General features: G+C 39.4%; 1 protein-coding gene across 1 annotated transcript; it reads left to right on the top strand.

The window, feature by feature from the left end:
- Positions 1–5810: 5810 nt before the first annotated feature.
- On the top strand, positions 5811–22165 carry REN (renin). The gene is made up of 9 exons (XM_070748889.1): positions 5811–5947; positions 9751–9907; positions 10036–10159; positions 12445–12563; positions 14430–14626; positions 17168–17290; positions 20344–20491; positions 21145–21243; positions 21788–22165. The coding sequence occupies exons 1-9, from the start codon at positions 5877–5879 to the stop codon at positions 21947–21949; spliced, it is 1200 nt and encodes a 399-aa protein (XP_070604990.1). The 5' UTR covers positions 5811–5876; the 3' UTR covers positions 21950–22165.
- The last annotated feature ends 143 nt before the right edge of the window (positions 22166–22308 follow it).

Here is a 22308-nt window from a genome sequence, read left to right as displayed (position 1 = left end):
TTTAGACTTTCTTTAATATAAATGGCTACTCCACCTCTCCTTCTCTCTATTCTATCCTTCCTATACAGTGTATATCCTGGTATGGATATTTCCCATTCATTAGAATCCTTAAACCATGTCTCAGTTATGGCAACCAGGTCCAAATTATCTCTATATATTATGGCCATTAATTCACAGAGCTTGTTGCTCAAGCTTCGAGCATTCGTGCACATTACCCGAAGAACATTATTTTCATTATTAGTTTGCCCCTTATCATCAACAACTACATCTATTTCATTTGCAGCTCCCTTTTCATAAGCTTCCAAAAACTGCTTTATCCTCATTGGTCGGGGACAGAAATCACCCATATCAGTTACATCTCTGTCCCCTTTACCTAGTTTAAATGCCTGTCCAAAAAAGTTCTGAATTCCTCACCGAGCACCTGGGTACCTCTGTATGATGCTTTACCAGCAAGCAAACAACGAAGGAAGAAAAAAACCCAGTAAGACCTAATGTAACAAAGTATTTCACCGCCAGCAGAAGTTGTGCAATCAGAAATTATGGGGATGGAAATAAATGACCTTAAAAGAAAACTGATTCTAAAATTCTAGGGTTCCAGGAGTTACATATGCTATTTAAATCTTAAGCTTTTCCTTTATATTATATCTCTGAGACACTGGTGCAGTTTGCTTCCTTTGCTTCTATTGCTGTTCCCTCTAAGCTACTTGAATTATTTCCTTCCTCATTAAAATGACATGGCTTAAATAGCTCTAAAGCACAATGCTGCCTTCAAAAGCCTGGTTTGGATCCTTTAGATTTCTCCCTAGGTCTCAGCTGTTGATTTCTATGGAGCTACTTTAGCTATTGGAGGAGATAATTGAAAATACAATTTTTTTTAATGAGACATTTGAATCCAGAGGACTAACCTGTCCTGGGAGAAGGTGAAATAGATAAATATGATACACACAGACAATTCTCCCAGCGGGTTTAACAATCTTGTTGGATATGAGTTTCCTAGCAGTACATAAAAGAAGATAGAAATGAACAATTGTCAGTTAAAATTATCTATTTCGCATTGGTTCTTCCCTGACATGTTTTTCAATTAATGTGGGGGGCGTATGACGGAATAAGGTGAAACAAAGTCACCAGGATAGGGACTTACACAGTCTATTAGCCATAGCGGCTAATTAAAAGTCCAACAGTATTTTGAGAATCATGTTTCCCGGTACACAATTATGTGATGCATTACACAACATCAATAACCTTTGAAGACAACTAGTTATATTATTGTATACATCTTATGGACTAGAGTCTAATTCATCAGCCCATTCAGGGAGTAAGTATGTGTGCATGAATGAACACAAGGTATAAATTCCTCTTTTGAGAATGGTAACATATTGGCAAGGAAAAGTTGTGCCTATTCAACTAAAGTTTAAGTATAGGGCCACTGAGCACTGTGATTTAGGGTATAAAATTAACTGCCAGACTTTCCTCTATTGTTGTCACTGGCCACAAACATTTTTTCTATGAATTTAAACTGGTTCTGTAGCCTGAAGTGATGTGAAAAAAGGCTGTTTTTCCCTTGGTGAGATTGTAGTTTGTATTTAAACAAAGTTCTGTTAGATGACCTGGAAGCTGATTTCTATCTGCCAACTACTCTCCTCAGGCTTTCTCATGTCCCCTTCACTACTAAGAAATGCAAGAAAGGGTCAGTCATTTGTGACCTTTCTGGTTGTAACAACCTGCCCAGAGGCCAGTGAGCCAGGCAGTGTGACGCAGCCTTGAGCTTTAAAGGGTGGGAGCGTCTCAGCCCTCGTGTGGGAAAAAAATAATCAGGCAATTTTCAGAGTCCCAGGAAAAAAAATATCAGTTCTTTAATGAACCTTCAGTAAAAAGTTACCAGCAGGAGAATGGGAAACAGAATGGAACAAAGAAGACTAAGTCAAAAACGGTTGTAGAAAAAGTCTATAGTATTAGTATATTAGGTAGCATTTTATCTAGTCCAGGGGTCTCCAACCTTGGCAACTTTAAGACTTGTGGACTTCCAGAGTCCTAGAAGTTGAAGTCTACAAGTCTTAAAGTTGTCAATTTTGGAGACCTGTGATCTAATCTATAGTATTATAGCGAGAAGGCATAATATGACTGAGTTTGTTTATATCATACATTGGCCAGGCTTTGTGGTTTAAAACATAGTTTATGGCTTAGCATGATGTGTAAAAGCAATTTATTATGGCTTAACAGGAGCTTGGCATGATAGACAAATCAAATTAAGTAGACAAATCAAAACAGTTACCGGTAACCTCATGTAGTCTACTGAATGGTAAAATTCATACGACCAAAGATGAGTTTTATGAATGGTCTGTGTGGTTCCATAAAGAGTGTGAGATGTTATGATTGCAAATCTGCTTGTTCATCATGGACATGACTAGAAGTACAGTTTACCGTAGTAGTGGATAATTTATGGTTGAGATATAGTTCTCATTTATTGACTGACTTATACAAGGACCATTTGCAATTATGACTATGATGAAAAAGGTACTTTGTGATTCATCTTTGTATTTATGACCTTCAGAGATCTGAAAATCAAAGCAAAGCTGAAGAAAGATCATATGCATAGTTGCAATTTTACTTAGCAACCACTCTGTTTAATTGGCTGAGTTGCTATGTTGTTATGGTAGCTAAACAAGGAATGCCTGTAATTTTATTACAGCTCTGCCAGGTTTCTATAGGTCCTGGTCAGCAAAGTCCAAGTGGGGAGGCCCTTGTCAATTCTCAGAATGGGCAGGAGTTCTGCAACTGTCAGCAAAGGAATTGACAGGGGTATTGAGGCTGGTGCTCCAATTCCTTAAAAATTAAGCCCTACGTTTGAGAGTTTGATCCTTTTTGCAAAATTCAGGTGTTGGCAATAATAACATTTCCTTCCAGTGCATAAAAGTATACATTCTCTGATTAATTGTGGTTTTAAATTACACAGGTGTATAAAAAATATTTTTTGTAATCATCGCAGTTGACTTTTCTGAATCATTTTTTGTTCTGATTTCAAATATATATATAGTTTTTCTGTAGCAGGTATAGTTTCCATGGAGCAGCATCATTATTATAAGGTAATATAAACATCAGAAATATACTGGCGACATTAAGAAAACAGTAATCTACATATCGGAAATAACGTAATAACAAAAATGCTCCTATATCAGACACTTTATGTGATAGAGCAAAACTAAGGAAATTTTTGGAATCAGCACATCAAACTCCATAAAACATACATATTACTTTTGCTGATGATTTGTGTGTGTGTGTCTGTGTGTCTGTGTGTTGACCAGTGTTACTTTGGGCATGCAACTTTGGCCATCAGCATATATTTCACTGGTAAAAATTTTACACGGTGGGTATGTGAAAATGTGTCCAGTGATTTCTATATCGCCCTATGTTATATGAAAAGTTTTATCCACATAGAAAAGACATTTGCACCATCCCCTTTGTGACTTCTAGCCTGGTTTGAGAAACCAACTTTGGGAGTGGGATGGGGGAAATCACAAGCATAATTTTTCAAGGCACTCTGTGGGAAAATAAACAGAATCCATGCAAAAGCGTCCTAACATCCTCCAAATTTCTAAAAAATGGGAGGTTATGTTGATGAAGAGAAGGCCGAATGTGATATTTCCTGCTTTAACAATCCAAATATTTGCTTAGATTGAACAATTACCAATGAGGTGGCTAACCCATACAGCACTAGGGCCAATCTTTGTTAGTTTATGTCAACATGTGTGAGAGCTTCAACCCTGCATGGCCACATTCACATTATGTGGTCCTCCTATCCAGTTTCTTCTAGCAAAATCACAGTTCGACTCAAATTACAAAATGGAAGCTTTGAGGGCCCGAGGGCAAACTGTCTTCAATCTTACCTCAAACAACCTCCAAGGAGCTCCCTGCTAAATTTCAGAGACAACCTTATCAATGAAGTGGATTGTGTTCCTTTTGACATTTCTTAGCCCATTTTGAAGACCTTGTTAAAAATAAAAACTTTAAGCAATAAGCACTGAACTCTTATCTCACCTGTTAATTTATTTATTCATTCTATTTATGTGTCATATTTATATGGTTATCTGTCTTACAAAAATGTGATACTAATAGCACTGAGTGTCCAGAGAAAGGCGTCCTAGAAGTTTAATTAAACAAACGAACGAATGAATAAATAAATATCACTACCTGTTCTATGACAATATCTATATCTGAAGCATTTCAATGATGCCTCATTCTACCTAAAACATGAAACAGCCTTTTCTTTTTCTTTTCTTTTCTTTTTGAGTTTTGCTGGTTTACAAATACCCAGGAAAGATTACCAAATCCAAAACTAACCCCATTTTTTTCTATATAATCCTTACAAGATTATATATTCAAAATATATTATATATTATATATATTCAAAATGGGTGAACAGTGCAGTCAGGTAGTAGGGAAAGCAAGTAGGATGCTTGGCTGCATAGCTAGAGGTATAACAAGCAGGAAGAGGGAGATTGTGATCCCCTTATATAGAGTGCTGGTGAGACCACATTTGGAATACTGTGTTCAGTTCTGGAGACCTCACCTACAAAAAGATATTGACAAAATTGAACGGCTCCAAAGACGGGCTACAAGAATGGTGGAAGGTCTTAAGCATAAAACGTATCAGGAAAGACTTAATGAACTCAATCTGTATAGTCTGGAGGACAGAAGGAAAAGGGGGGACATGATCGAAACATTTAAATATGTTAAAGGGTTAAATAAGGTCCAGGAGGGAAGTGTTTTTAATAGGAAAGTGAACACAAGAACAAGGGGACACAATCTGAAGCTAGTTGGGGGAAAGATCAAAAGCAACATGAGAAAATATTACTTTACTGAAAGAGTAGTAGATCCTTGGAACAAACTTCCAGCAGACGTGGTAGATAAATCCACAGTAACTGAATTTAAACATGCCTGGGATAAACATATATCCATCCTAAGATAAAATACAGAAAATAGTATAAGGGCAGACTAGATGGACCATGAGGTCTTTTTCTGCCGTCAGTCTTCTATGTTACTATGTAAGATAGCCAATATTACAGGACTTTAAGATCTTTTGAAATAAAGATTAATTCAGATGAAGATGAGTAGTAAGATGAAATCCATTCTGGTTGTAGCTTTTGCTTAACATCGCCAAAAGAGTTCCTCTGACCAAAGATTCTTGCTCATATAAAGTGCAACATATAGCAAATCCTGTTCTTCCTGACCTAGAAAACAGGAAGCTGTGAGTTCTAGTCCAGCCTTAGGAATGAAAGGCAGTTGGGTGAGTTTGGACTAGTCATTCTCTCAGACCAGCCCACCTAGTAGGAGAAGGAAAGAGTATTAGGGATGTTTGCTACCTTGAGTTTCTTATAAAGTAATAAGGAAAGATAAACATAAAATCAAATAAATAAATAAGCCTCCATAAAAAAACAGGTATAGTAGGATCTGTATTTAGAACTGTCGTTGTAGCGAGGTTTTAATTTTTTCCAAGAATGTTACATTAACAAGGAGAGATTGCAGACATATTTTAAAATTTAATGTGCGTAAGTAAATGCTCACTTTGCCTCACTGGGTCTCGGTATATTGAGTTAACAGTACACATAAATAAGAGATTGAGTGGACACAAATATTAATGTGTGCTGACCAAATTGACCTTTACCAGGAAACAAGGTCAAAGTTAGTACCCCAGTGGTGTCCTCCCTCTGCCAACTTGCAAGATTTATTACTGCTTTCTTACCAATCAAAACCCAGCAGAAAATTAAAAATTGGACCTGTTTAGCTATAAAAGCCTAGGAGAACGGGCTTCCTTTTTCACACAAGACAAGGAAAAAGAAGCTCGGGAAAACTGCATCCAGACCAACACAAACAGAATAATGCCAAGGAGTTGGGAAATTGTTCTGCTTATCTCTTACTCTTTGTGTTTTTCCAGTGATGCCTTCCGAAGGTAAGACTCCCTCTGGGTTTTTTTTTGGTATATTACCTAGACGTTGACAAGTGCAACAACCAGATAATAACACATCAATAATATGTTGCAAAAAGCAAATGGAATATTCTTTCAAAACAGAAAAGCTTAAAACTACGGCATTGCCAATTCACTGCAGGTATCTGCTGCCATCTGGAGAAGCACATTGGTATATATCAAATCCAGCCAGCTTTCAGACTGCTTGTCAAGCTAGTTGCAAGAAAGCTGGTTTAAATATCAGGGTAGCCGCAACTATGCATCCCATTAATCTGACTGTGGGAAGGAGGATGGAGAGGTTACAACAGTATTTTCCTAAATCCCCAAAACTTTAACCTTAGATTGCCTACAGTTGACCTGTCCCCATTTCTAAGAGGTCTGTAACAGGTGTGCATAAGCACACCACTGTGCCTACCATCCCTGTCCTACTGTCCTCTTTTATCATTACTTTTACTTATGATATGTTATGTTTATACAAACTACTATCCTGTACATGTTTGACAAATAAAATAAGTAAGTAAGTAAATAAGTAAGTGAGTGAGTGAGTGAGTGAGTGAGTGAGTGTTGTGGTTAGCTCTGGCCCAGCTCCTGCCCCAAGGACTGTGGATGTGGGGGAGACATCCACATGCCGCAGGCCTGTTTTGCTCCCAGTGGAATCTGATGATGAAGGCTCGTCTGACCAAGAAGACATGAGTGACAGGGAGGAGGAGAGTGTGGCAGACAGCTCAGAAGGAGATCAATTATCTAGCTCCTCCTTGGATTCGGAACAAGAGTTAATGATACAGCCACGCATGCGGAGAGCGATGCATAGGCAGCAACAACTGAGAGATTATTATCAAAGAAAATGGGGCCACCTGTGGTTGGGTGGGGCTGTGGTAATTAGTGAGGCTGCTATAAATAGCAGCGTGTGGGTTTGGCCATTGTGGAGGATTATCTGATTGTTGTGTTTCGTGCCTGCCTTGCTGACTTCGACCTTGGTGTGTTGCTTTCCCCCCACTTTGAATCTAAAGCAGAGCAAAGGGTGTTTCACTTTGTGAAAGAAGGACTGTGAATTCCCTCACAGCTGCAAGCTAAGTATCACAGAACTGATAAGGGACTTGTACCAATTACCAGTTTGTTTGGAGACCAGTGCTCTTTGCTGTACAAAAAGAGGGCTTAGTTTAAGTGAATTTTCATTATAAAGAACATTGTTTTGAATTTTCAAACGTGTGTGTGTTTGAAATTTGTACCTGTGAATTTTCGGGAGGATTCTACCAGAGAGCCCGACAGAACAGTAAGTAAGTAAATAAATATTTATTAAACAGATTAGAAATGTTTAATTGGTGAGAAGGCTATTGTAGAAAAGCAGGCAAAGGAGAGAAAAGGTTACAGCAACATCCCACAGCCAAAACCTTGAGAGGCATTTAACTCTCTGTATTCATTTGCTCTCCTTACCTTTGGAATAAACTTTGTTTAGCAATTCTGTCTACCTGTCTGCTTTTCAAATCCTAGCAATAATTCCTTTGGGAGTGCAGTTGAATTTCACCAAGCTGTGAATTAAATTAGGGCTACTTTGGGCAGATTAATAAAAAACCTAAACCAAATTAACTCCTCCAAAAAGTCATTAGTAACTCAGAATCTAGATCTACATAAAGAAGTAGGTTTTTCCAGATGTTGGTACCTTTCTTCCCAATGTCTCTTTGCAAAAAGAAAATGTCAAGGTGGGTAGATACCAGGGAAGGAAAGAAGAAAACATATCTTGGGAGCTCTAACTGCTGAGTACACCCAGTGGCTTTATCACAGATTCAGTCACTGTGTTCTGAAAATGATTGAGGTTATTCAGTGCAGGATTATGCTGAGGTTCTCTATTTTTTGCCACTTCTCTCTATCCAAAAGTGCCCCCTCAAAAAAGAAGTTTGCGTGGAATTTGTGGGTCCTGGAAAGATATGTTGTATTGTTATAGATGTCATCAGTGTTACATGAGCATTGCATGAGCACTGATGATGTTACAAATCTAACAAATAATAATAATAATACCTAGTTTAGGTAATGAAATGTCCAAAAGAAAACAACCAAGCTCAACATGTACCAAGGACCTCTCATTTCAACCCTGAGCTACAAACATTATCCTGTATAGATATTGTTGAAAATGCTAAATGTTTCGTTCTTTCCATCCTTATATTTTGGTTCACATCTACCTTCCTCTCTCTTAGCCAAGTATACTTACTATGCCTGTGGTATCATAGAAAGAATATTCTATTTTTTAATTCCTCAACACAGTGATGGGCTCCTACGCAGGTACGCAGAACCGGTAGAAAAAGTTTGGTCAGGTACATAGAACCAGCAGAATTTTTTTTTTTCTTTTTCCCCCTGGGCATGTTTTTTCTATTGCAGTAAATGAGTTTGAATGTGTATAATTTCAGAAGAGCTGTGCATGCATGTGTGTACATACACTTTATATAGTAGATAATGTATATTTTTGTGTGCCTGTGTATAAAATGTATGTACACATATGGCATATATACATAGAATTAAATAGTATATTTTGGAGGTTCAGTAATAATAAGGGAAATTGTATCTCTTTGAGGCGAGGAGAGGCCAGGCACCCTAACCCAAACCCTTGACATGAGTGATGTCAAATTGGCCACCTTTAAGCTAGTCACATGATCCTTAAGCCACCTCGCATGATCGTCAAGCCACTCCCACCTGGTCACATGGTTGGTAAGCCACACCCACAAATAAATCCATGCCCACAGTGTGGTAGTACATTTTTTTTGCAGCCCTTCACTGCCTCAACACCATGATGAGGCAGATGTTCTGACAGTTCAATGTTTTCAGCCTTCCAAAAGGGCTTCAGAAGTAGCATTCACCTACCATACCATTCTTTCCTAGCATTGTATGTTTGCCATCAGGTAGCATTCTAAAAGATTTTAAAATATTTGCCACCAGATAGCATTTGACACTTCCAAATTATTTATAAGAACATAAGAAGAGCCATGCTGAATCGGGCCAAAGCCCATCGAGTCCAGCATTCTGTGTCACACAGTGGCCCACCAATTGTATATGGGGATCTTGAATAGAAAGAGAAGGCAAAACCCTCCCTTTCCCTTGACCCCCAATAAACGGTACTCAAGGGAATCCTGCCTGCCTCAACCAACATAAAGGCAGCACGTGGACATCCGTTTTAATAACCACATCATTTGATGATGTATTTTTATTAAAACAAATTTATTAAAACACATTTATTAAAACATATCATCAAATGTAGAACACTTTCTCTATTAGTCACACATGTGTCTCCACATTTATTGCAAAAGTGACTGTAGAATAGAATAGAATTCTTTATTGGCCAAGTGTGATTGGACACACAAGGAATTTGTCTTGGTGCATATGCTCTCAGTGTACATAAAAGAAAATATAGATTTATCAAGAAACATGTGGTACAACACTCAATGATTGTCATAGGGGTCAAATAAGCAATGATGAAACAATATTAATAAAAATCTTAGGATACAAGCAACAAGTTACAGTCATACAGTCCTAAGTGGGAGGAAAAGGATGATAGTAATGATGAGAAAAAACTAGTAGAAATAGAAGTGCAGACTTAGTAAAAAGTTTGACAATGTTGAAGGAATTATCTGTTTAGTAGAGTGATGGCGTTCGGGGGGGGGGGACTGTTCTTGTGTCTAGTTGTCTTGGTGTGCAGTGCTCTGTAGCAACATTTTCAGGGTAGGAGTTGAAACAGTTTGTGTCCAGGATGTATCCGATTCACGTACCAGTCTTACCATGGTCATTTTTCTACCTGTCAGAATTTCACTCAAAAAAATGCCCTCAATCCGAGAAACACTGCAAGGGATGGGCATGAAAGTGGCAGATGTCCTCCCTTTTTTGAAGCACCATATCTACTACCTTGGTGAAGAGCTTCAAAATAAAACGGCACCTACCATTCTAACAAACTTTGGTGATGTAAGTATGCTCTTAAAGAAAGCAGTCAGCAAATAAAGACTAGCCATACATTTTATACAGATGTTGATGGAATGAATTATGATTTCCCACCTAACAAAAATGTTTTGCTGCTATGATGTGCTTTTCAGTTGCAGTATTATGGTGAAATAAGTATTGGAACACCACCTCAGGTCTTCAAGGTTGTCTTTGACACCGGGTCGGCTAATCTTTGGGTGCCATCCCACCAATGCCCCCCATTGTACAGTGCCTGTGGTAAGTTTTGGAAACATGTAACAATAGAATATGAAGATTTCTACCCTGATGTGTTTTCCCATTATGCATGTGGAACAATGTTATATAACTGGTATTTTTATGCTTGTCACAGTACACTGATATCCTAAAATAGATTTTTCTTATAATTTACACATAGGAGACTTGGACAATTACCAACTTGCAGCCATGAGTTGTAGTGTATGCTAAATTAATGATGAATAATAAGTGTCCTGATATTTTAGTGTATTAAAAAAAATAGAAAAACAATTTAAAAGATAGCACTGGATATTACACATGATTTTGGATGTTAATATTAAATTTAGAAAAAATGAGTACTAAATCATTAATATAATGCCACTTTATAATGCCTTCATAAGGCCACACTTGGAATACGGCATTCAGTTTGTTTGTTTGTTTGTTTGTTTGTTTGTTTGTTTGTTTGTTTGTTTACTTGTTTACTTGTTTACTTGTTTATTTATTTGACTTCTATGCCACCCAATCCCATTTAGGTTGCCATGATGTAAAAAGAATGTTGACACTCTAGAAAGTGTGCAGAGAAGAGAAATAAAGATGATTAGGGGACTGGAGGCTAAAACATGAAGAATGGTTGCAGGAATTGGATATGTCTAGGTTAACGAAAAGAAGGACTAGGGGAGACATGATAGCACTGTTCCAATATCTCAAGGGTTGCCACAAAGAAGGAGTCAAACTATTCTCCAAAGCATCTGAGGGTAGAGTAAGAGGCAATAGGTGGAAGCTAAACAAGGAGAGAAGCAACTTAGAACTAAGGACAGTTAGAACAATTAATCAGGGGAACAACTTGCCTCCAGAGGTTGTGAAAGCTCCAACACTGAAAGTTACTTCCAGAAGAAGTTGGATAACCATTTGTCTGAAGTAGTGTAGGGTTATCGGCCTAAGCAGGGGGCTGGACTAGAAGACCTCCAAGGTCCCTTCCAACTCTGTTGTTGTTGTTATTGCTGTTGCTGATCTATTACTATTACTATTACTATTAAATTCACAATATCTAGTGCTTTGATGCTTGATGTCTCCTCCTGTTTTGTCCCAAACAATAACCCTGTTAGGGGGGTGGGTTGAGAGAGAGATTGACTCAATCTGACTTTCATTCTTGAGGCAGGACTTCCACCCCCCAGTCCCATAACCACTACCCAGAATTATATTACAAACAATATAGTATATGATACACAACACAGAGCACTGAATTTGAAGAACGAATGAACCCTACACTTAGCTTGAATAAAATAGTCCCTAACCAATCAAATCAGCTGGTCATTGATTTATGTACCCAGCTAGTCAAAAAGTGAGACATTTTATCTTCCTCCTCCTTTCCATTGGTGGGTACGCAGTACCAGTAGCAAAACTTTGGCCAGGTACACAGTACCAGTAGCAATCCCCCCCCCCCCCTTTCTGGGCTCTGTGTCTTTCCTATCACAGTAAATGAGGTTGAATGTGTATAATTTTAGAAGAGCTGTACGTGCATGTGTGTACATACCCTTTATAATGAGGGGTTGGCTATTACCTGGGCGGGGTGGAACACAGTGGGGTAGCAAAAATGGAGCTCCACCCCAGAACAGCCAATTTGCACTGCATTGAAACAAAATGCATAAGCCACGGCCACAGTGTGGTAGTAAAAATTTTGGTAGCCCATCACTGCTCCTCTCCCACTGGTTTGTTCATTTTTGTTTTCCATTGGAAACGAAGCTTGACTTTGGAGAGCTGTCTGGAGAATTGTTCTCCTCAGAACAATGATAGCAAAGCAATCGTCATGGAGCTTCTGCAATTGGTCAATGGAAGTTTGGTTCCTGTGTGAAGAGTGAGACATTATTTCTCCATCCTCAGGGCTTTTCCATACAGCTCCAATTCTGCATTTTCTTCTGTCCTTGAGATGGGAAGAAAATGATAGGCAACATTATTTGTTGTGGAGCACAGTAACATTTTAAGGTTTTGTACTGAACCTACAAGGTTCAGTATGATAACAAATTAGGCAAGTAGCTCAATTTTCTTTAATTGCTGTAAAAGTTCAGTTCTAGATAAATAGTGCATAAACTTACTACCCCCACTGTGCCCCCCCCCCCTATGGGTGCAGCAGCCCATCACTGGGGGGAGGGGAAGCTATAGGAAGAAATGTTTGAGAAGGACTTGTTTTCAGGGTCTTATTTTTGGGAAAATATGGTATATGAAGTTGACATTTAAGGTACTTGTTCCTGATGATTCCCAAAGAGTCTTAAACCAATTAATGTTCTATTTATTAATATTCTTTCTTTTAGTTTCACACAATCGTTATGATTCCTCTGTATCAAGTACATACACGCCAAATGGAACCGAAATTGTCTTCTTATATGGCCGAGGACATATTAAGGGTTTCCTTAGCCAGGACATTGTTAGGGTGAGTGCTAATAGGATGATAAGCCTTTGTGCTCCTGAAGGAAGGAAACTGAGTTTCTCTGCTGTCTGACAAATGCCAGGTTATTCACAGGCCTTAAAAACTGAACCACAGGGCTACAAACAAGGAGCATCTCTATGGTTCGTATTGTGGCACTTTGACCATAAGAACATAAGAAGAGCCAGGTTGAATCAGGCCAAAGCCCATCGAGTCCAGCATTCTGTGTCACACAGTGGCCCACCAATTGTCCATGGGGATCTTGAGCAGAAAGAGAAGGCAAAACCCTCCCTTTCCCTTGACCCCCCAACAAATGGTACTCATGGGACTCCTGCCTGCCTCAACCAACATAGAGGCGGCACATGGACATCCGTTTCAATAACCAGACCACATTCATCCCATTTGCACTGTCCAAGATTTGAAGGATACTATACTTACCTTTTTTATCACTGAAAAGAAATCACTGGAAGTTTTATAATAATTATTATTTTTGGGGGAGGGTGGTTGCAGGAACATGCAGGTTGAATACAGGCAGGTGCATTGTAAATATTTAAAGAGATAAATGTTATATGTCTTAGAAGAGTGTTCCCCAACCTTGGCAACTTGAAGATATCTGGACTTCAACTCCCAGAATTCCCCAGCCAGCATTTGCTGGCTGGGGAATTCTGGGAATTGAAGTCCAAATATCTTCAAGCTGCCAAGGTTGGGGAACACTGTCTTAGGAGAGTGATTGCAAACTGTTTTCTTCTTGTGTGCCAAAAATGGAAGTAGACGCATGCACTAGTGAACACACGTGTTGGCACACAAAACCCTTCTTGTGTGCCACACTGCACATGCTCGCATCCCCATGAATGCACAACCTCCACCCCCCCATTGGGCCATTTTTCATCCTCAGGCTTCCCGGAGTGCAAAAAACGACCCAATGTCAAACTGGAAGTTTGGAAAAATAAACATCCAGTTTGCCCGTTGGGCCATTTTTTATCTCCAGAGGCTTCAAGTAGCTACCCTAAAGCCTCCAGAATGCGAAAAACGGCCCAACAGACAAACCAGAAATCCATTTTTCTGAACTTTGCTTTGCCTATTGGGCTGTTTTTCACACTCCAGAGACTTCAGAGAAGCCACCTAAAACCTGAGAAGGGCGAAAAACACCTTCCCCAAAGCCAAAAATCAGCTGGTCAGCACACACATACACATTGGAGCTGACACAGGGCAACGCCTCTTGTGCCCTCAGATATAGCTCTGCCATAGGTTCTGTTGTGTCCACAGGACAGTTAGGCCTTGTACCCGCCCCACATTCCTTGGGCGGGAAAATACTGCAAGGTGATTGGTTGGCTCAGCCTGGGAGCCAGGCATATATATAGCTGCCAGGCACGGCCATGTTTGTCTCGTTTTCAGTTCTGTAACCGTTACTTCTGTTAATAAAGAACCATTACTTATTACAAGATTGCAGTCCTTCATTCCTGCAAAGATTCAACAGGTTCACCATCAGTCTTAGGATATCCAGTTAGTTATAGCATGAGACTGTAATAGAGTTGGGGCTCAAGCTATAGTAATGCAAAAGGGAGACAATCTTATAAGCAGCAATCCATTTACATTTATTCACTAATGCCATGTGAGCATGTACAAAAATGCAGTTTTAATAAAAAACATGGCACTAAAGGACAACGTGACAGGTCCCTTAGTCACTTGAACAATTACTGGGATTGAAGCACAAATGACTTCACTATACATAAAAGTATATGTGGGTGTGTATGAGTGAGGTGGTGGGGGAGCAAAGATGAAGGAGGAATGAAAGAAGAATTATTTTTATTCCCTATGAAGAATGCATTCAACTTATTGCTCTACAGTTCCTTTTTGTGTGCTTTTCTCTAGGTTGCTGGTATTCCTATCATCCAAGTCTTTGCAGAAGCTAGTACACTAACAAATGATCCTTTCTTGTATGCTAAGTTTGATGGAGTGCTTGGTATGGGCTACCCCAGCCAAGCCATTGATGGGGTTACCCCAGTTTTTGATAAGATAATATCCGAAAAGGTCTTGTCAGAAAAGGTCTTCTCTGTCTACTACAGCAGGTAGGTTTTGTTTAGGAATATAAAAACCTATACTTTAAATTATTGCACCAATTCATAATTTGATTGCGCTTTAGATTCACTGTCAGAGAGTGATTATACTTTTTTCCAGAAAATTTGCTACCCATAGATAGGCTTCATACTTTTTTAAAGACAATATTTGGGTGTGTCCAGAAGTGGGCTGCTGCATGGATGGTCCGTTGTGCAATCCTGGTTGGAAAAATGGAGGTGCGCACACATCAAAGTGTTGGTTATGACCTATAAAGCCCTTCATGGCATCGGACCAAATTATCTCAGAGACCACCTTCTGCCGCATGAATCCCAGCGACCGGTTAGGTCCCACAGAGTTGGCCTTCTCCGGGTCCCGTTGACTAAACAATGTCGTTTGGGGGGACCCAGGGGAAGAGCCTTCTCTGTGGCAGCCCCGACCCTCTGGAACCAGCTCCCCCCGGAGATCAGAATTGCCCCCACCATCCTTGCCTTTCGTAAACTTCTTAAAACCCACCTCTGCCGTCAGGCTTGGGGGAATTGAGACACCTCCCCCGGGCCTATACAGTTTATGCATGGTATGTTTGTGTGTATGTTTTTTGCTTTTTAATAAGGTTTTTTTTACTGATTTTAAATTATTAGATTTGTTATACATTATTTTATTGTTGTTGTGGGCTGCCCCAAGTCTACAGAGAGGGGCGGCATACAAATCTAATAAATAATATTAATAATAATAATAATCTTCACATCCCCAATGCATGCACGCGTATGCTCACATGAGATTTGCCTTCTGCGCATGCGCAGAAATCAAAATTTCACGCGAGGATGCCCTTGCACATGAGATTTTGCTGATTTTTGATAGTGTTTTGCTTCCACGCACGCACGGAATAATAATAATAATAATAATAATAATAGTAGTAGTAGTAGTAGTAGTAGTAGTAGTAGTAGTAATAATTTATTAGATTAGTATGCCGCCCCTCTCTGAAGACTCAGGGCAGCTCACAACACAATACACAATATACAAATCCAATATTAAAAACAGATAAAAACCCTTATCATAAAAAAAAAGTTCATCACACAACCCAAACAAAACCATACATAACTTGTATTAGCTAAGGGGCATATCAACTTCCCCAAGCCTGGTGATATAGGTGGGTTTTTAGGAGCTTGCGAAAGGCAAGGAGGGTGGGGGCAGTTCTAATCTCAGGGGGGAGTGGATTCCAGAGGGATGGGGCCGCCACAGAGAAGGCTCTTCCCCTTGGTGATATTGCTTAGTCGACGGGACCCGGAGAAGGCCAACTCTGTGGGACCTAACCGGGTGCTGGGATTTGTGCTGCAGAAGATGGTCCCGAAGGTCCCGAAGGAAGCAAAGAAAACACAAAAAAAACCAGCAAAATCCCGCATGTGCGAGCATCCTCAGGCAAGATTTCACTTCCTGCGCATGCACAGATGAATCTCGCAGCAGCGCATGCACACACCTGCCAGATGCCCCCCCCCCCACCAGTCACTCGGAGTGCATCAGGAGCATACCAGGAGCACCGGCAATGGGGAACCCTTTACTGGGTGTGTCCTCTTAAATCGTCCCAAAGTTCACTAACATTCGATCCTAGATTGTTGGCTAAGCACCAGGGTCTGAAGTTCTTTTAGAATTTGGATGGGGGCTCACAGAGATTTGTTTGTTTGTTTGTTTGTTTGTTTGTTTGTTTGTTTGTTTGTTTGTTTAGTTAGTTAGTTAGTTAGTTAGTTAGTTAGTTAGTTAGTTAGTTAGTTAGTTAGTTAGTTAGTTAGTCCAATACACAATGAGAGCTTTAGTGGGTATATATATATATACACACATAATAAAATACATGATGAAGGTTATAGAGGAGATACTCATAGTAAAATATATCTATGAAAGAATAGAAAAGAAGATCTAGTAATAAAGCATACCAATGAAAGAATAGAAGAAGAGATATAAGAATAGAAGAAAGGAATAGGAGATATAGGAGAGCAATAGGACAGGGGACGGAAGGCACTTGGCTATTGCTGGAGAATACGATTGATTTGCAATATGGAATACCTTTTCAGGATTAGAGTTTAGCACAGGAGCAAGTGAAGCAGAAATAACACTGCTAATATTGAATATTTTGAAGTGTTTCCCCCAGCTGGCCATAAAGATGTAGACACTATGTAGAAAATAGAACCGAGCAAGGGAAAGTCTGATACTAAAAGTTTCTCAAGGGGAAATTTAAACCTGAAATCATCACTGGTGGAGTATTTTGCAGCAGGCATCATCTCTGTTCCTGCCCCCGTCCCACAAATCTTTCTTTTGTATCTTTTGACATTGTGAATCACAGGTAATTTCAATAAATTCTTATCTAATTAGTAATATGACTTTTGCTCTAAGCTTGAGTATTTTTGCTGGAAATACTGATTGCCTTATAAATACTGTCTTAAAAGCAAAATGGCTCTCCTTCATAGGCCTTTAACAAAGTTTGCTAAACCCTGTTGTGCATAAAAATGAGCAAGAATAAGACCATTGTTTTGCGATTTTTTTTCTCCCTCCCTTTGGTCTAGAAACTCAGAGTTGAACACCGGAGGAGAGATTATCCTGGGTGGCAGTGATCCCTCTTACTACATTGGAGACTTCCACTATGTCAGTATTAGCAGAGAAGGCTACTGGCATGTTGATCTTAAAGGGTAAGTTCTGTGTAATGCCAGACTGATAAAATCAAGAACCCAAAAGGGAAATTGTTTGAGTCAACTAAAGATATGAAACATTAATTTGCATTTGGAGATCAGCTTTTCCCAAGGTGACCATGTTTTATAAGATGCTAACAATACATTTTAGGCCCAGTAATCTTCAACATTTTCATCAATGATTTGGACGAGGGGATAGATGGGGAACTTATCAAATTTGCAGATGACACCAAACTGGCAGGAATAGCTAACACTGCAGAAGATAGGCTCAAAATACAGAAGGATCTTGACAAACTTGAACAATGGGCACTATCTAACAGAATGAAATTCAATGGTAAAAAAATGTAAGGTTATGCATTTAGACAAGAAAAACAAAATGACAGGTACAGTATATGTGGTACATTGCTCAACAGGAGTAACTGTGAGAGGGATCTTGGAGTCCTAGTGGAGAACCATTGAAATATGAGCCAGCAGTGTGCAGCAGCTGCCAAAAAAGCCAACAGAGTCCTAGGCTGCATTAACAGAGGGATAGAATCAAGATCATGTGAAGTGTTAATACCACTTTAAAAGGCCTTGATAAGGCCACACTTGGAATACTGCATTCAGTTTTGGTCACCAGGATGCAAAAAAGATGTTGATAAGTGCAAAGAGCGACAAAGATGATTAGGGGGCTGGAGGCTAAAACAAAACACCCTGAGTCTGCAGAGAGGGGCAGCATACAAATCTAATAAATAATAATAATAATAATAATAATAATTATTATTATTATTATTATTATTGTTGTTGTTGTTGTTGTTTTGTTGTTGTTTTATTGTTTGTTGTTGTTGTTATTATTATTATTATTATTATTATTATTATTATATGAAGAACGGTTGCAAGAACTGAGCATGGCTATTTTAATGAAGAGGATGACTAGGAGAGACATGATAGCAGCGTTCCAATATCTCAGTAGTTGCCACAAAGAAGAAGGAGTCAACCTATTCTCCAAAGCACCTGAGGGTAGAACAAGAACCAATGGTTGGAAACTAAAAAGAGAGAGAAGTAACTTAGAACTAAGGAAATATTTCCTGACAGTTAGAACAATTAATCAGTGGAACAGTTTGCCTCCAGAAGTTGGGAATGTTCCAACACTGGCAGTTTTTAAGAAGATGTTGGATAACCATCTGTCTGAAGTAGTGTAGGGTTTCCTGCCTAAGCAGGGAGTTTGACTAGAAGACCTCCAAGGTCCCTTCCAATTCTGTTGTTGTTGTTATCATTTTCCTTACAAACTACAGGTAGTCCTTGACTTACAACAGTTCACCTAATGACCAGTTACAATGGCACCGAAAAAAGTGATCGATGACAATTTTTCCACACTTGTGAGCATTGCAGCATCCCCGTGGTCACATGAATTACAGATGCTTGACAACTGATTCACATTTATGACAACTGGAGTGTCCCGGGGTCATGGGATCTTCTTTTGTGACCTTCTGACAGGCAAAGTCAATAGGGAAGCCATATTCTCTTAGCAACCATTCTTACTAATTTAACAACTGCAATGACTGGGGCAAGAAAAGTCATAAAATGGGGCAAAACTCCACTTAACAAATTTCTCACCTAGAAACATAAATGTTGGGCTCAATTGTGGTCGGGAGTTGAGGAATACCTGTACAGTGATACCTCTACTTACAAACTTAATTTGTACCGTGAAATGTAGAAATGTTTGTAAGAAGAAGCAATTTTTTCCATAGGAATTAATGTAAAAGCAAATAATGTGTGCGATTAGGGAAACCATAGGGAGGGTGGAGGCCCCATTTCCTCCCAGGAGATTCCTAGAGCAGTGATTTTCAACCTTTTTTGAGCTGTGGCACATTTTTTACATTTACAAAATCCTGGGGCACACCACCAACCAAAATGACACTCTAAGACAGTATATATTATACATATTATCCCCCCCCCTTGTGTGTTTGTATACACACTCTTGAACCATTTCCAAAAACAGGTGAGGGCTGGGTTTTTTCTCTCTCTTATTCTTTGGGTGCTTTTTATCATATGCTTTAAATCAACAGACACTTCTCTCTTTTGTTTTTCTCTCTTTCCTCTCATTCTCTGCCTCAATCATTTTATCATTTCTCTTTTTTTCTCCCCTTTTTTCTCTCATTTCTCTCTCTCCCTCTCCTTCTCTCTCTCTCTCTCTCCCTCTCTCTTCCTATCTTTCTCTTTCTTTCTCTCTCTTGCTTTCTTTCTCACACACACGCTCTCTCTCTCTTTCTTTCTCTCTTTCTTTTTCTCTCTTGCTTTCTTTCTCTTTCTCTCTCTCTTGCTTTCTTTCTCTCTCTCACACACACTCTCGCTTTCTTTCTCTCTCTCTCTTTCTCTCTCTTTCTCTTGCTTTTTCTCTCTCTTGCTTTCTTTCTCTCTTTCCCTCTTGCTTTCTTTCTCTTTCTCTCCCCTACTCTCTCTTGCTTTCTCTCTCTCACTTTTTCTCTCTCTCTCTTGCTTTCTTTATCTCTCTCTCTGTTTCTTTCTCTCTCTCACTCTCTTTCTCTCACTCTTGCTTTCTTTCCCTTTCTGTCTCTCTTTCTCTCTCCCCTCTTGCGGCACACCTGACCATGTTCCACGGCACACTAGTGTGCCGCGGCACACTGGTTGAAAAACACTGTCCTAGAGAGGCCCCATGGAGGCTTCTCCCCACCTTTTCCAGCCCCATTTCCTCCCAAGAGACTCCTAGAGAGGCCCCACGGAGGCTTTTCCCCCCTTGTCTGTTCCCATTTCCTCCCAGGAGATTCCTAGAGATGCCCCACAGAGGCTTCTTCTTGCCTTTTCCGGTTACAGGTTTGTAAGTGGAAAATGGTTTTTGAGAAGAGGCAAAAAAATCTTGAACACCCGGTTCTTATCTAGATAGGTTCATAAGTAGAGACTTTCTTAGGTAGAAGTACCACTGTATTGTGACATGCAGATCAGGAGTTCAAGACCTTGAATGCCAAGATTGTTGTTTTAGCTTCATTTTGACACACGAGACTTATTCTTCAAAAGTACAGGCATGTCCAAATGCTGTTTTGCTTTCTCTGCAGCGTTTCTATAGCAAATGATGTAGCGTTTTGTCATGAAGGATGCACAGCAGCTATAGATACCGGTGCTTCCTTTATCAGCGGACCAGCCAGTTTGGTATCTGTCCTGATGAAAAGCATAGGAGCTCTTTTCCTAGTAGAAGAAGAAAAGGTAAGAAATCTGAGCTTAACTTTTTAAAAGTTGATCCTCTTTTCTAATCATGGGAAGACATGAATCTAAACATCAGCAATGAGATATGAAATATATATTTTTTTAATTTCCAGACCCTTTCATATAATGTCCAGGCTCACTAGTGTTTACATTTTTCAAGTGTCCAATTTTAGCACATTTCCCTTTTTTAAAAAAAAGGGAAAAAAAATCAACTTCAGTAGTTTACTCAAAAGTGTAAAGTCTAAATAGTTTAAACTGCAAGGTTGTTTAAGAAAAATCTAGATTAAATCTGGATAAGGAGAGATTCCAGTGATGGACTACCAAAATTTTTACTACCACACTGTGGGCGTGGCTTATGCATTTTGTTTCAACATCTTTCAGTACAAATTGGGTGCTCTGGGGTGGAGCTCCAAATTTTGCTACCGGAACTGCGTTCCTGACTGTTCCCGCAGGAGCCCATCACTGAGAGATTCCCATTGCAATTGGAAATATTATTGTTAGGTGGTTCCCTATCCTGATATCTTCCCTATAGTGATGAAGTATCAGCTGGGAAAAGCAGACGTAAGATCTTTTCCTATTACCTGTAGCACCGAGACTTATAACATAGGACTTAAAGGCCTGTCGAATCTTCTATTTCCTTTATCCTCTCACAGTACGTCGTTCAATGTGAAAGCATTCCTGGGCTGCCTGACATTTCCTTCCATCTTGGAGATATGACCTACTCACTCAGCAGTTCTAGCTACGTTCTCAAGGTAATATCTGGAGCCATGATTTCCAATTAAAGGAACAAATATGGACGAGCAACAAGGTTTAGATAAAACCTGGAAAGCCAAAGATCAGAGAAAATAAATTGGGGAGGGACTTTTGAGAGCTGGTGATTAAATCAAAGGTCTGACACAGCAGTGGGTTGCTCCCAGTTCAGTCCAGTTCTGTGAACTGGTAGGGGCAGTGGGAGGCTTCGCCCCCCCCCCCACCTGGGACATGAGCAAACCAGTAGTGACAGGATTTTGAACCCACCACTGTTCTGACAGTGAGTAAACCGGCAAGCAGTTCATGATGTTTGTGTGTATGTTTGGTTTTTTATAATAAGGGTTTTTAGTTGTTTTATTAAATTGGATTGTTACATGTTGGTTTTTTTATCATTGTTGTTAGCCGCCCCGAGTCTGCGGAGAGGGGCGGCATACAAATCCAATCAATCAATCAATCAATCAATCAATCAATAAAGTCACATTATTAGGAATTACTCAGGGCATCTTGCTGATTTATTTCCTTTTGTTTGGATTGCTTTCTCTGCAGCATGCAAACTATGGGGAAGATTTCTGCATTGTGGCATTCTCAGCTTTGGACATTCCTCCTCCCTTAGGCCCTCTCTGGCTTCTCGGTGCAACTTTTATTAAGCAATACTACATTGAATTTGACCGGCAGAACAATCGGATCGGCTTTGCTGCATCGCTCTGAAAGCAAAAAAAGTCCCATTTTGGAAGATGTTCCCTTTTGAGAGATTGAACTGTGAAAGAGAATAGCTTGATAACGGATTTTTTTAAAAAATAAATATTTTAAAAACAGATTGATAACATAGTCTATTGTACAGTAAACAGTTGTGTCCTTTTAGTTGTAGCATTTTGTATCCCACAATTTCTTTCTTAAAATCAAATTAAATGACACAGAAAATTACCAAGGACCTTCAGTTTATTTTGCATTTGCATTTAAACTTATCTCTGCTTAGCTTCACCTGTTGGATGAATCATTTTGCAATGTCATCATTTCGTGGATTGGTATCAAACCAACTTTCAAATAGCATTAGCATTTAGCAATAG

This window comes from Erythrolamprus reginae, chromosome 3 (genome assembly GCF_031021105.1).
Source record: "Erythrolamprus reginae isolate rEryReg1 chromosome 3, rEryReg1.hap1, whole genome shotgun sequence".
In the NCBI taxonomy this organism is placed as follows: Eukaryota; Metazoa; Chordata; class Lepidosauria; order Squamata; family Dipsadidae; genus Erythrolamprus; species Erythrolamprus reginae.
This window is presented reverse-complemented; position numbering and strand designations above follow the sequence as displayed.